Source organism: Muntiacus reevesi, chromosome 6, assembly GCF_963930625.1.
Source record: "Muntiacus reevesi chromosome 6, mMunRee1.1, whole genome shotgun sequence".
In the NCBI taxonomy this organism is placed as follows: Eukaryota; Metazoa; Chordata; class Mammalia; order Artiodactyla; family Cervidae; genus Muntiacus; species Muntiacus reevesi.
The window spans coordinates 50796996-50812559 of record NC_089254.1 but is presented as its reverse complement, the minus strand read 5'-3'; the positions used below and the strand labels follow the sequence as shown (position 1 = coordinate 50812559).

The 15564-nt window shown below is 35.6% G+C and overlaps 1 protein-coding gene across 3 annotated transcripts in view; it reads left to right on the top strand.

Moving 5' to 3' along the window:
• The window catches only part of MDFIC (MyoD family inhibitor domain containing), a 97074-nt gene that overhangs the window by 47890 nt on the left and 33620 nt on the right, over positions 1–15564 (top strand). For all 3 annotated transcript variants that reach the window (XM_065938638.1, XM_065938637.1, XM_065938639.1), the window contains exon 4: positions 10853–11125. In XM_065938638.1, coding sequence (XP_065794710.1) covers positions 10853–11125 — 273 coding nt within the window. The remainder of the gene's footprint in view (positions 1–10852; positions 11126–15564) is intronic.

The window sequence follows — 15564 nt, the reverse complement described above, 5'->3', positions numbered from 1 at the left end:
AGTCAGCTCTTCCCATCATGTAGCCAAAGTATTGGAATTTCAGCTTGAGCATCAGTCCTTCCAATGAATATTCAGGACTGATTTCCTTTAGGATGGACTGGTTTGATCTTGCAGTTCAAGGGACTCTCAAGAGTCTTCTCTAGCACCACAGTTCAAAAGCATCAATTCTTCGGAACTCAGCTTTCTTTATGGTCCAACTCTTACATCCATACATGAATCCTGGAAAAACCATATATTTGACTCTACAGATCTTTGTCAGCAAAGTAATGTCTCTGATTTTTAATATACTGTCTAGGTTTGTCATAGTTTTTCTTCCAAGAAACAAGTGTGTTTTAATTTCATGGCTGCAGTCACCATCTGCAATGATTTTGGAGCCCAAGAAAATAAAATCTGTCACTGTTTCCATTGTTTCTCCAATTATTTGCTATGAAGTGATGAGATTGCCATGATCTTCGTTTTTTTGAATGTTGAGTTTTAAACCAACTTTTTCACTCTCCTCTTTCAACCTCATCAAGAGGCTGTTTAGTTCCTCTTCCCTTTCTGCCATTAAAGTGGTATCATCTGCATATATGAGGTTACTGATATTTCTCCTGCCAGTCTTATTCTAGCTTGTGCTTCATGCAGACCAGCATTTCACATGATGTAAGCTGAATAAGAAGTTAAATAAGCAGGGTGACAATATACAGCCTTGATGTACCCCTTTCCCAATTTTGAACCAGGCCATCGTTCCCTGTCTGCTTCTAACTGTTTCTTTTTGACCTGCATACAGGATTCTCAGGAGGTGGGTAAGGTGGTCTGGTATTCCATTCTCTTTAAGAATTTTCCAGTTTGTTGTTGTGATCCACACAGTCAAGGCTTCAGAGTAGTCAATAAAGCAGAAGTAGATATTTCTATGGAATTCTCTTGCTTTTCTAATGATCCAACAGATGTTGGCAATTTGATCTCTGGATCCTCTGCCTTTATAAATCTAGCTTGTACATCTGGAAGTTCATGATTCACGTACTGTTGAAGCCTAGCTTGGAGTATTTTGAGCATGGTCTTGCTAGCATGTGAAATGAGTGCAGTTGTGCGGTAGTTTGAAAACTGACCTCTTCCAGTCCTGTGGCCACTTCTGAATTTTCCAAATTTGCTGGCATATTGAGTGTAGCACTTTAACAGCATCATCTTTTAGGATTTGAAATAGCTCAACTGGAATTCCATCACTTCTACTAGCTTTGTTCCTAGGGATGCTGCCTATGGCCCACTTGACTTCACACTTCAGGGTGTCTGGCTCTACGTGATTGATCACACCATCTTGTTTATCCAGGTCATTAAGATCTTTTTTGTATAGTTATTCTATGTATTCTTGCCATCTCTTCTTAACATCTTCTGCTTCTGTTAGGTCCATACCATTTCTGTCCTTTATTGTGCCCATCTTTGCATGAAATGTTCCCTTGGTATCTCTAATTTTCTTGAATAGATCTCTAGTCTTTCCCATTCTATTGTTTTCCTCTATTTCTTTTCACTGATCCCTGAAGAAGGCTTTCTTATCTCTCCTTGCTATTCTTGGGAACTCTGCAATCAGATGGGTCTGTATTTCCAGAGTGCCTCACTCCCCCCTGAACTCCTTCAGGGGTTGCTGAAGTTCAGTGGCAATAGCAGCACAGGGCTCAGTCTCCGTAGAGGCAGATGGCAAGGGCCATTGTTGTTTAGCCGTTGGCAGTGCTCTTGGTAATTGCCAGTCAGTAGTTGATGCTACTCCTGCTGCAGGTTTTTATATTAGATCAGAATCCTCCATCTTAGGATTTCTGACTTGTATTGTGCCCTACCAGAGAGCCTTATCATATTTGTTGTTGTTCGATTGCTAAATTGTGTCCTCATGGACTGTAGCACACCAGGTTCCTCTGTCCTTGACTGTCTCCTGTTTGCTCAGATTCATATCCATTGAGTCAGTGATGCTATCTAACCGTTGTATCCTCTCCCTTATCCCATGGAGGAGGGCTGAATGCACCCAGCAGCAGTCTGGGTCTAGGACCTATACCAGAAAGCACTTCTGCACCTATCTAGATATCTCAGTGTGTTTGCATGCTAAGAGTATTACAGGCTTCTTAATGGGATGTCTTCTTAAATGCTTTGTGGTCCTTCAAAGCTGCAATCGCTGTATAAAGACTCTGGATGAATCTGAAAATTTCAGATATTTGGGATTTTCCGTATATGGTTTTTTAGGTGCCATCCACCCTAATTTTACTTTTGTATATGCTGCTTAATGTTTGCAAATCCTAACTTGGCTAAGTGTTTTTGATATGTTATTTGAAAAGATAATATTTGATATGTTCTATTCCTTTGTGAGAGAAAATCAGGTGATTTTAAAGTGATTACTTCTAAAAACAAATAATAGTTTTAAAAATCTTTCCCTATAAGCCTCATGGTGAAATACTAGCAAGGTCAATAAAATGTTTGATTAATGGTATGACTTTTGAAGTGAGGTGTAACTACCTGATACTTCCTAACTTGCTATTGTTTTGAGAATTGTGAGAAAAAAACTTCTATTTGTTGAAACAGCATGATAACAGTAGGACTTTTCAAACTTCTGCTTGCCCACTAATTGATCTTAAATTAAAACATACAAAGGAAATGCCTTTGTATACGTAAACATATTCCATTTGTATGTATATAATTTATATTTAATATAAATTTATATTTATAATATATATATATGTTTGTGTGTACCTACCTATCTATCTGTCTATCTCTATCTAGGTGAATATGCCCACTATTGCCTATTAGAAAACTCAGAAGTCATTCTTCAAAAGAACATGAAGGCATCATATTCCTTTTAAAGTTATCATATTAAAAAATAATTCAATATGTAAAATAGAGTTTTGGATTGTGCTGTCTTTTTTTAAATGTATTTTAAGGCATACAGAAAGCACTGTTTAGGCTATTTATTCTCTGTAAAATATTAACACATATTTATATAGATGTTTACAATTATAACTGGAGAAGGAAATGGCAACCCACTCCAGTATTCTTGCTTGGAGAATCCCTATGGACAAAGGAGCCTGGCAAGCTACAGTCCATGGGATTGCAAGAGCTAGACACAGCTGAGTGATTAACACACACACAAATAGAACTATAAATACTTATAAGCAGAGGTCACTTTATCAGTAAATCAAATGATGGAAAATACCTATTGAGTCAGAGAACAAAGGAGACCACAGCAACCAGAGGCCCCATCTTCACTATGGGATTACATAGGTGGACAAGATGTCCTTTTAATATACAAATGAAGCTTGCAGACAGCAATCCATAATGAAACCTGCTAACTTAAACTGAGAATAGTCTATTCTCAAATGTGTGGGTGGTGGGCTCCTCTTATCCAGGTAAGTTAAGTAAAAGCTATGATATTCAAAGGCTGGCATAAAGTGAAGCCAAATTTGTCATCCATTTGAGGATAAAAACATGATTCAACTAAAGCTCCACTTGGACAGGATATAATAAAGATTTGTATTATTCCTTGGTGTACTCCCTGGGGACTTTTCTGTAATACATGCAGATATTAAAAAGAAAATGTAGGTCACTTTCGTTAATGATCTTTATTTTTATTTCTGTATATTTATTTATCTCTGTATATTTATTATTTAAAATCTGCTTATTTATAAGAAGGTTTGGGGTTGAATTATAGTGGGGGAAAGCATCTGGTAACACAGAATAAAAAATAAAAGCCAACTAATAAATCAGAATCAAATGGGGTGGGGATTAAGTAGGGGAGAGTGAGGAGGGAGAGATCAGTGGGGTGGAACTGGGAAGACAAGCCCTTCTAGGTCCATGAGATCTATCATTTCCTCTCATTGTGCCAATGAATGTCCTGCTGCCCAGGGGGATACAGTAATTTTCTCAAGCTCAGAGAACCAGGACATACTCGCTCCAGAATTCAGACCTTAGTGGGTCTTGTTTGTAAAAGCGTACACACTTCCCACTATCTGTTGTTGCCAGTATCTTGTTGAAGAAAATACTTGTGTACAAATTGCTCCTGATATTAAGGTGACCAACTGCTCCCAGTTTGCCTGGGACTGTCCTAGTTATAAAGCTATTAGTTCTGCCTCCCAGCACCTCCTTCAAGCTGAGCAAGCTGGGATGGTTGGTCACCCTGCTGGATTTCCTTCCAGCCACGATAAAGGTAGAATTTGACAGAGTTGTATCGCTATGCTAGAGTGGTGGAGTAAGGCTGGGATACTTTTCCTACAGAATCACAACATGCACGATTATCCCTAAGTAATAACTGGTTCCTACTTTATAAAGTTGAGCACTTGCTTTCTAAGATCCACCAGAGTCTGTGGATTTGGCAGTGGTCTTTCCACTACTATTAGACTGGTTTGCTTCGTTTTTACTAGTGAAGTATGATGTCTTTTGGATCTTTTGGGCTAGGGACAGTTTATGTGTATTATATGTAGATGTACTTTACATAATTGTTTATAGGCATTGGTAGAAGCTATGTTTTATAATGAGTCTCAGCACTAATCCCATGGCTAAATCCAAGTTTATTTCTTATGTAACAGTATGAGATGAGCATTCCAGGTCAGTAAGAGGCTCTCTTCTCTGCTGCCATGCAGATTCTTGCTGTTTGGTTTTTCCAACATCCCTTAAGGTATTTCCCTCGGCCGTGGTCGAAGCTGGGTTGCTGCCAAGTGCAAGGAAAAAGAAGCATAAGGAGGACACACCCAAGTCGTAAGGTCTAGGCCTAGAAGTGACAGAAATAAATTCTTCTCTTCAGCCCTTCAGAGCAAACATGGTCACGTGGCTGAAACGCACTGCAAGGAATGCTGGGAAATAGGTTAGCTCCATACCCGGGACAGATGGGGAGGATGGATCTGGCAAAGAGCTAGCAATCACCCTCTTCCAGACTGTACTTAAAGATGTTCAAGTATTTCCTAAATGTTCTTGTGAATGGAGAATAGTGTTCGATTCTCCAGACTTCTAAAAGTTGTATACTTTTGTTTGGGGAAGAAGTACCTCCAACTCCTGACATCTGATGATTTATTTTGCAATAATTAAAAAGGAGTCATTGTTAAAATTGCTAATCTATGTGAGAGCATAAAAGAACAATCCCCTCTATCCTGTGAGATCCCAGTCATGTAACCACAGAATTTAATTGGGATTCTTAAATGGTCAAGGTTCTAAAAAAATTATAATTCCAAAATGTATCTCAATATGTTAGTATACACATTAAATAAAATGAAGATGGCGAAGATGTGATGCAAAAGTTTAGAAGCTTGAGAGAGAAATAAATTTCAGAGGGCCCTTGGAGGGGAACTAAGGAAATAGGTAGGAAATGCCAGGAGCTTCCAAACTGTATTAGAATGCTGGGTCTGTACACTGAGAAAGGACTGTATCACGCTGATTCAAGTTGTCTAATAGCACATTTATTTTAGTTGATTTTAGCCTAAGTTTACATCATAACAATAAGTATCAGTAATATAGTTTAGTCATATCAGTGCATATTGAAATAAATAACTTTTGAACCTATTATTGTATGTAGATGTATATTTTATGTATATTTAATAAAATGCTATTTTGATATAAGTATATATAAAGTCTACATGTGTATGTGTGCGTGTGTGGTTGGGTGTCTGTCTGTCTCACAGTGACCAAGGAGTAGCATAGTGCTGGGTACGCAGCAAAAGCTTGGTAACCATCCCCAGGAAGAGTAAATTCGGTTTATGCCAAGTCAGTTCCCCCTTACACATTCTGTTCTCCATATTCTATTTTGATCGTTTTGTTACTGACAATTTTAAATCCTAAGCGTTTAATTCAGGTGTTTTTTTTTTTTTTTTGTATATGTGCAACAGCCATTTAAAACTGACTAAATGGCATGAGAATTCTTTTGTAATTTTATTAAATCTGACTTGTGTAAAGAGACCAGCAACTGAAGATGATTTGCACATGCTAATAGATTATATGTTATAGCAGAATGTTGCTTTATATTGCTCCTCCAGCAGCTGCAGTCTCAAGTATAGTTATTACTAGCTCCAGTATCACCCAATTTTTTTTTTAAATTATCAAAAGAAGTTCATGCTATTGACTCATTACTCCCATGCTTATTCTTATTGAAAATCACTACATCTAATTCTATCGGTTTCCTTCCTGATTGAAAACATTTGAACCTAGAAAGCATAGTGTTTCTTAAGACATTTGTAACTATTCATCATGGATATTAAAATTACAATCATGCTGCATTGTGTGAGAAATGATTTTTTGAAAAATCTTTACACATATGGTAAGCAGGTGACCAATGCTATCCAGGTTTGGAGATGCTGAATGTTCAAATAACTGGTATTTGAAATTTTGATGTGTATTGCATTCATTACTGAATATCAAGAATACATTTTTTTTTTTTTGCTCATATAGAGTAAGTTTAAAATGGGGTCTTTTGTGGAAGCACCCATCCTGTTTAGAATGATATAACAGATGCTGAATGTTCACATATCAAACAAAATGCCAGCTTTCTGTAGAAAAGAGGTGTCAAAAAGTTTCTTTGTACCTTTAACGCATGTGATTATGTAGTACAAAATGCAGAGTTTGTAAAATTTCTTGAATATACAGGCAAAAAAATGAATAATTCAAAACAACTCATAAGTTCTACATTCTATTGTCCCTTTATAACGCAGGCAGAAGATAGCAGTGCACTCCCAATAGAGCTGAATTTGCACAAGTTACACCTCTGAAAATGCCAGATGGTCTATGGTCTACTTTTGAGAGCTGTCACATATGTAAAGATTTGAAAAAAGAAAGACAGCTGAATGAGAGCAGTGGATCATTAAAGGGAGAGCGAGGGTCCCTAGGCATCACTTGTGTTTTAAGAAGCATTGTGTCGTTCCCATATTAGTGAGCTTTTTTTTTTTAAAGCCATACACAACTTTTACACAGTAAGGGGAAAATATCTATTTAAAGCTAAGTTATGGTTTAATCAGTCAGTCAGACATTTTTGTTCTTTATTCAAGAACGTAATCATGTTTCTGATTTGGTTTTATTTGTACATTTACTGTAAGATTTAAGTCACATCTATGAAAAAGCATCAATGAAGTTGAATGTCTGTTAATATAACTCATATATCTAGGTTTTATCCAATTTTGATTTGCTTCTATTTGCTTGCATCTGACAAAATCACAATGTTAAGAAATTGGAGTGAAAAAAAAAACTTGGTTATTGACCATGGTACAAACTATACTAAAAAGACTTAGGTGGCAGTGAAACGAAAATGAATGTACTATCATTTACCTGCCAACAGAAATAGATCTAATTTTGAAGATTGAAATGTAGATAAATCATTAAGAATATGTTTGAATGTCACTCCGACCATACACAGTAATTTGCAAATAGTCAATTTTGATTCTAGGAATAGGTCAGATCTGTCGGTTTTAGAATTTGGTGGCAAGACCTGATTATCTTTTACCACCTTTATTTTTATTTATAGGGAATGCTTGTTACATAATAATTATAAATTGATCTTGGATTATGGAATATGACAGGGCATTTTTGATTGATAAGTCTCCACAGCATTGGTCAATAACATTTCAACTTAACCCAGCTCTCAATTGCTTGAATTATTCTTTTCAGAGAAGAAGTCGTCCAAAACATTCCATTTATTTGGTGAGATTACTGGAAAGAGCTCTGAAAAGAACACCAAATTAGGTTTAACTATCTTCTTTGGCATCCCGTTAAATACATATGCATAACTGGTTTTATGTTCAATAGCAGTCATTAGGATGTCATTCTAGTTGATACAAGAAGTTACAGGAGCAGCAAATTAATCTCTAGATCAAATGATTGCACACCCATAAGAAATAGATCTCCTTTTGCACAAGCCTTGATTGTCAATTTTAGCTTTGAGAAGGACATATATAGCTGCTAAGCAGAGAAATAACCATTTTCTTTGTTTTTTCTTTGCATCAGAAGTTAGGAAAAAAACAAAACATTTTGATAAATTTTACAGCCATTACTCTGTGCTATTCCCAAATATTAAATGTTTAGATAATTATTCTCCTTTGTCAGTAAAGAACTGATTAGAGTTCATATATTAGTTTTATAAATTGGGTATTAACATTAATAAACTTGGTCTGAAAGGATGCTTTTGTTAAGTAAAAGAATAATGATAAACTTTTCTTACAATGTGTACATTCATGAGGAATAAAAGAGTCTGGGATGTTAAGGTATTTTTCCTCAAGAGACATAGCATATGTGAATAAGAATGGAAGTAAACAATGTGTGCTAAAGACTTGTCTAATTTGTCAAAAATATTTATGAAGTCTTAGGTAGTCCCAAGATAACAGATAATTAGTCCATTTTAGCCATTATCAGTTCTATGTGTAACTGTTAGTTTTGTGTGCTATACTTATTTCTAAGTCGAAGACCTCTTAGTATTCAGATTTAATTAGCATTTCATAACTGCTCATAATCTTAAACAGAAAAGACTAATTAAAACAGCAGCTTCAGATTTTAAAATTCCAGGAAATGATAAAATAGTAAAATTTGACACCAAACGGTTTTTGCTGTTGCTGTGGTTTTTTTTGTATTTTTTTTTTTTTTTTTTTGCTAAAATGCTGTGATTGATAACTCTGCTTAGGAACTATACCAGCAAGATAAATGTTGATTTTAAGAATTCATTACTTAACCAATGTAAATAGATAACATTTGGGGGGAGATCAGGACACTTGGCTTCAAAAACCAGAATCCATTTTAGCTAATTTAAATAGAAAATATTTATTAGCAGCATATAGACTCTCCCAGGAATTTTACAGCCAAGGATCATGCCCACCAAATCAGTGCTTTACTAGTACTGCATGCTTTGCCCACCGATCTGCTAGGAAGTGGACACCAGACACTGCACCCACTGCCAGGATCAACAAATGCCTTCTTTACTGTCTGTGCTGAGAGGCTCCACCACCCGGGTGTGGATGCCATCTTGCACCTGTACTTCTGCATGTGAGTTGTACTTCTGCTTGGTAGAATGTAAGTTACATACGTGCCCTCTAACTTGAGGAATGCAGGGATGAGTTAGAGGAAGTTATCAAAATCTATGAGGGTCTTTAGAAATGCTGGGCAGCACAGATGATCACTGGTCACTGTGCTTGTTTTGTGATTTGTTGTCCAAAGAATCAAATTAGTTTTCCCTTTTTAAGTGTCATGCCAATAAAATATTATTTTATATTTTTCTTTTAAAGTCTTCATTTATAGACATTGAAAACGTCTGAAATTTCTTTGTATCAGAGATAGATACATTTGCATTTGCACACACAAGTATTTTGGTGACTTGCTCTCCTGTCCCACTGGTTTATGTCTATGTCTGGACCAATGCCATACTGTCTCAGTTCGTGTGTGCGTGTGTATTCAGTCGTATCTGACTCTTTGCCACCCCAAGGACTGTAGTCCACTAGGATCCTCTGTCCATGGGATTCTCTGGGCAAGAATACTGGAGTAGTTGCCATTTCCTCCTCCAGTGGATCTTCCTGACCCAGGTATTGAACTCACCATTCCTGCATTGGCAAGCAATCTGCTGAGCCACTGGGAAAGCCTACTCTCTTAGTTACTGTAGTTTCAAGACAAGACTGTTTATCTAAGTCAAATCCCACAATCCTCTTTTTCTTCCTTAAAATTTCCTTAGTGATTCTTGACTACTCTTACTTATAAAATTTTGGATCCATTTGTCAAGTTCCACAAATAAGCCTTTTAGAATTTTTATGGGAATTGCATTACATAAATTGGGGATAATTGCCATATTATCAGAATTAACATAATCTTTCATTTATTAGGTTTTTTTTTTTAATGTCTTTCAGTTATGTTTGGTCAGTTTCGCCATAGAATCTCTTCCCCCCTTTTCCTAGCTTAATTCCTAGATACTTATAGGCTTTTTTGTTTGTTTGTTGACTTGTTTTCTTTTGTTGTTTCTGTAAAGAGTTCAGTTCTTGCATATTTGCTAGTTGCTTACTGTTGCCTTATAGAACTTCACTGAATTTAATATGGTTTATCATGTACACATCTTGCTAAATTCTTAGTTTTGCAGACTGTATAGTCTCTTAGATTCCCCCTGGAATATTCAATTATGTATCATCTCAAAAATGTTTCTTCCTTTCCAGGATGCAGGCATGTTTTTTCTTTTTGGTATTCATTGCTTTTGCCAGCATAGTGTCACGTAAGAGGGTAAAGGTGGGCATTCTTTCCTTGGTCCTGACCAAACAGGAGCATTTCTGCAGGACTGACTTTAAATTTCGATAAATGTGTTCTATCAGATTAAGGAAGTTCTCTTCTATTCCTAAGCTGCCATAAATGGTTTATTTTAAAATTAAAAAAAACATATGGAAAAGATTTTCTTCAAAATTTAAAGTGAAATTAAAAAGAAAACAGTACAACACACTGTCTTATCCAGCTTTGATGCTTGAATTCATTGTTCCTTTTCTTTTATTTCAAAAGGCAGTTGAGTAGTTTATCATTATCAGGGATACTCAGATAATATTGCAGTGTCTGTGACACCCAAAATAGGACCTGGGACTTAGCTGGTAAATGAGCTTTGAATTACATTTTGCAGATTTCCAACTTAAATTTACTTAAAGAAAAAAGAAGCACTGTTTTTTCCTCTTCTTTTTGTTTCCCTTGTGTAAAGTTCCTCTTGATGACCCCTTACCATTTCTCTTTTAGTAATTATGCTTTCTCTGTATTCATATTTATTTGTGTGTCCCTCCCCTACCCCCCGTTAGGATCATGGATGAGACCCAAGAAAGTCTGTTACTGATTGGATTTTGTTTATTTTCAAATACTCATGTTTTTAATTGGATAAATATTTCCCGTTTTTCCTTTTTTTTTTTTTTTTTTCACTTAGCCCAACCTCAGCGCTTGCCTCAGCTTCAAACTGCAGCACAGGAAAGTGAGGAGGAAATAAGCAAGATAAAGAACGGCCACCCAAGTCTGAGCAATGGCAATGGAATCCACCACGGGGCCAAACATGTATCTGCAGAGAATCGAAGACTTTCAGCACCTGTTTCTCAAAAAATGCATAGAAAAATTCACTCCAGCTTGTCTGTAAACAGTGACATCAGTAAGAAGAGTAAAGTAAATGCTGTCTTTTCCCAAAAGACGGGCTCTTCACCTGAAGGTAAGTGTGATGCATATGCATATTTTACTTAACCAGATGTAAAATCATATTCACTAAGAATTATTTGATCAAGCAAATGTATGAAGAATGTTGCTTTGCCTCCAAACAGGAATTTTGGTAAAATGCAACTTCCCCAAAGGAAGGCCCAGGCTATAACGGAAGCATTGGCAGCTGACATCCTGCTTTTAGATTGTCTTCTGGAGTGAACAGTCATAACTTTAAATATAGCTGCTATACTTCTTGTTAAACCACATTTAAAAATATGAATACCATGTTTTGGTGGAATATGATTGTATATATTTTTTCGGTCCCTGATTCAGTGTGTAAATCTCTGATTCAGAGATACCTGCTTGTATTTTTGTCTTGCAGTTCAGTTTTTAAATAGGCAAAACTAAAGCAAAAATTTGGTAATTTTCATGCTCTTGACAGAGAAAGGGCTAGGTGAACTCTTGCTTGACCGACTAGCATCTTCCAGTTACCAATGCTGTCAAGGGCAGCGCCCCTCAACCAACTCTGCCTTGTTCCAAGCTCATGGTGGTCTGGCCTCTAGATCCTCCCTTAGAGGCACTGGGCTGTGTTCTTGACCTTTCAAGAATTAGCAATTACGTCATTAATGAAATACTATGAAGCAGGAAAAGTTTTCCTTTATTAAAACACCAGCCCATCTGTTGGCATTGGGTTTATAACCTACAAACTCCTTTTATAAAAATGATTTGTGAATTTATGTTAAAAAATCACTTTCCCTCAAATTCAAGGTCCCAAATTTCTCTCAGCATATATGCATATTTCTCTGCTCTTTCTCTTCTTTTAGCAGTGTGTGTGTGTGTATATATTATATATATGATACAAATATTTTTCTTATTCACCTTTCTATTTAAATTATCATGAAATCTTAAATAAAGGAAATTCTGGGGATGCTTCTGTGAAGTTGGCCATGCTTATTCATCAAGATAAATTGAGTTGTAAATAGGAAATTGTATCGAGAGTTACTAGTCATGAGTGGGAGAAAGGATATTACATTTTGGCTACAGGTGTCTCAAACTCAACTGAGGTAAAGTGTTAGGTTGATCAAATGATATGATAATAAATGGTCTGCATAGTTCCAGGTCAGTGACACTACTTTCCAAACTAATTAGATTGAAAAGGACATGATTGACACTTTAAAATGAGTTTGACATGTAAGCTGCATGGTCATCTCTGAAGCATAGGTAGGCTGTTAACTAAACTGGCTCTCTAAGGAGTTGGGAAGGCAATGCAATTTTCTTTAGAGGATCTTTGCTTCTAGGTGATTGGGTGAAATAATTGAATGCAATTGAAATCTACTTGTTTTATACATTTGACTTTTCCTATTGTACTCCTAACCTCTAATTTTCCATTTGATATTTACTGATTTTAAAGAATGGTAATATTTGCATGGTAGTCCAACTTGAAATAGCTTATGGAGTTTTATATATTTTTGCTTATTTTTTAATACCATGTCTGAATTTATTTCTAATGGAAGAATGCAACTTAGTAACTAACATATGAAGGACAAGGAAAACCAATAGTATGTAAATGGAATAAAATTCTGCTCTCCCTCCCTCTGTCCTCTTCCTGCTTTTTCCCTCTCATGTTCCTCTTCCCCTCTCACCCACACATCCTTATGGCTGCTGTGGATAAGGGTGGATAAAGGTGTGGATAAGGGAAGTCCCTTGTAATCCTTCTCTTATCACAAAATCTGTTCCATATTGGATTAGGGGAATGAGGAACAGCAAACACCAGTGGAATTGTCTAAGTGTATTTTACAATGTCCTGCCCACTTATTTCACTGCTTTGCTATGCAGTTTAACCTGATAGTACGTTTCTTTGTGATTACTTGAATTAAGATGAAAATTCCATTGTCCTATTCATATTTTCTCAAAGATAGACATTGCCCTGATTTTTGCTGCTATTTAAGGATGTACCTTCAAATTTTGTTTCTTCTGGCCTTCAGTTGTGAAGGTAAGTTTGTTCTCTGGGACTGCCTTTTTTTTTTTTTTTTTAAAGAAAATGCTTTGGATTAGAAACTGAAAAAGAAGTTGGTTTCAGTTCCAAGATTCTGTGGTGCGTGCCTTAGAGCAGAGCTGCTTTGTTGTCAGAGCAAGTTTCTTGCTGTGTAGAATATGTGAATCATGATGAGCAGAATCTAATGTCTGTGGAATAAAACAATGGCAGAATTTTTTTTAATTTAAAAAATTTATTTCAGTTTATTAGCATATAACTGATTTACAGTGTTGTATTAGTTTCAGGTGTACAGCAAAGAGATTAAACATACATATTCTTTTTACATTTTTATCTATTATAGGATATTACAAGATATTGAGTATAGTTCTGTGGACTGTATAGAGTAGGTCCTTTTACCTGTTTCTATATAGTATGCGTATGTTAATCCCAATTTCCTAATTTATCCTTCCGCCACCTCCTTTCCACTTTCATAAGTTTTTCAAAGTCTATGAGTCTATATTCTGTAAAGTTAATTCCTGTCATTTTCTTAGATTCCACATAGTAAACAATATCATGATATTTGTCTTTCTCTTTCTGACTGACTTCACTTAGTATGAGAATCTCTAGGTCCATTTATGTTTCAGAATCTCTAGGTCCATTTATGTTTCTGTGAATACCATAATTTCATTCTTTTTATAGCATTATTTCATTATTTTTTTTATTACTAATAGTCCTTTGTATATATGTACAACATCATCTTTATCCATTCATCTGTCGGTAGACACTGAGGTTGCTTCCAAGTCTTGGCTACTGTAAATAATTTTGTTAAACAGAGATAGCATTTGGATTTCTGGAGGCCTATATGTGAGAACAGTCAGTCTTGAAGAGGCCTGATTTGTGATACTATTAAAAATGGATAGAAATTATTTAAAAAAAAAAAAGTTTTAAGTTTACATTGTTAATGCCTATTCTTACAGCAAAATGAGCAAACAAGTAGCAAAATAGTATTTGCTGAAAACCACAAAAATACCTAATCTTGCCTGGTCTGGCAATGTGCTTTTTTTCTGGATAAACAGTGTTTGTGGTTATGATTTTCGTATTGCACATAAACAACAGTGATAACCCAAGAGGCATTCTTCTGGTTCAGATAATGAAATTAAATGTATAACTATTTCATAGTGTCCCATTAAGGGCTGCTTTGCTGACAGTTTGGAAAACACTGCTATGATGTAAGCCCATTGCTAATACAGAGGTACAGATTGACTCAGCCTCGCAATTGCATCAGTGAGTTGGTGACATCTTTTCATATGTCTTTAATGTGGATTATTTAAGGCTTCAGGACAAATAGACATGGGTTCCATCAGATTTCTCTTTTTAAGTTATGTTGATTCAGTTGTGAAGATTTGTACCATAGATTATTCTATATATTAATCTACATAACTTTTCTACCTGCTTCATGCATATGAAGTCATTTAATCCTCCCAACAGCACTGTAATTCTATGAACTGTATGTAATTATTTAGTTATAAATGAGAGAGCTGAGGCACACAGACATTAAGTGAACACACCAAACTCAATTAGTGCATGATAGAAATGAGATTCAAACCTAGATCATTCTGGCTCCATGGTATATCCTCGCCACCACTGTTATATTTTGCCTTAAAGTTCTCTGAGGAAAAGGTAATTTACTGGCCTTTCCAACATCACGTGGGATGTTGATCTCATTCCAGCTGTGGGTCAGGCAAGGATCTTGTGATTAGTATACATTTGCCTTCTTTAAACTCTTCCAACTAAAATTTTGAAAACAATTTTCACAACTATGCTCTGTGTCCATTTTCCTTCCCTGCTAGCCTGTAAATTCCTGAAGAAGCTTGACTGGGTCTGAGTCGAAATGTTTTTCTTAAATTTACAGTCATGCCCAGTACAATAGCTTCATTGTTTTCCCCAAGTTAATAAGTGATGCAATGTTTTATTCCAAACCACCGCCATGAAACTAGCACTGGAAAGTAAAATATGTGCTCATATTCATTTAAAATATGTTCTTTTAAAAAGTTCTTTTTATGCAACAGAGGGGGAAAAAAAACCCATGTGGAAAAATACGTTTTATTTGAATATTATTAAATTAGATTCCTACTTGTTTGTATAATTAAATATTCATACATACATTACTTCAATTTCTTGATGGCATCACCCAGGTAGAGATTTTTTAAGATGTTTAAGATTCTTGACCTTTGAAATAATTATAATTTAGAATCTTATAATATTCAAATTGCTAAAAGCTTTCATTAGACTCAAAATGATTTTTTCCTTATCATAGGAATAGTAAATCCTAATACATGTGTGCCAACTATAGCTATTATGATTTTGTAAAAACTTAAGTGTCAACAAAGATACTTTGAGGAGATTTTATACTTTTTAGTGATATTTGCTATTTAACATTTCATAGTGGGCTTCTCTTGTGGCTCAAATGGTTAAAA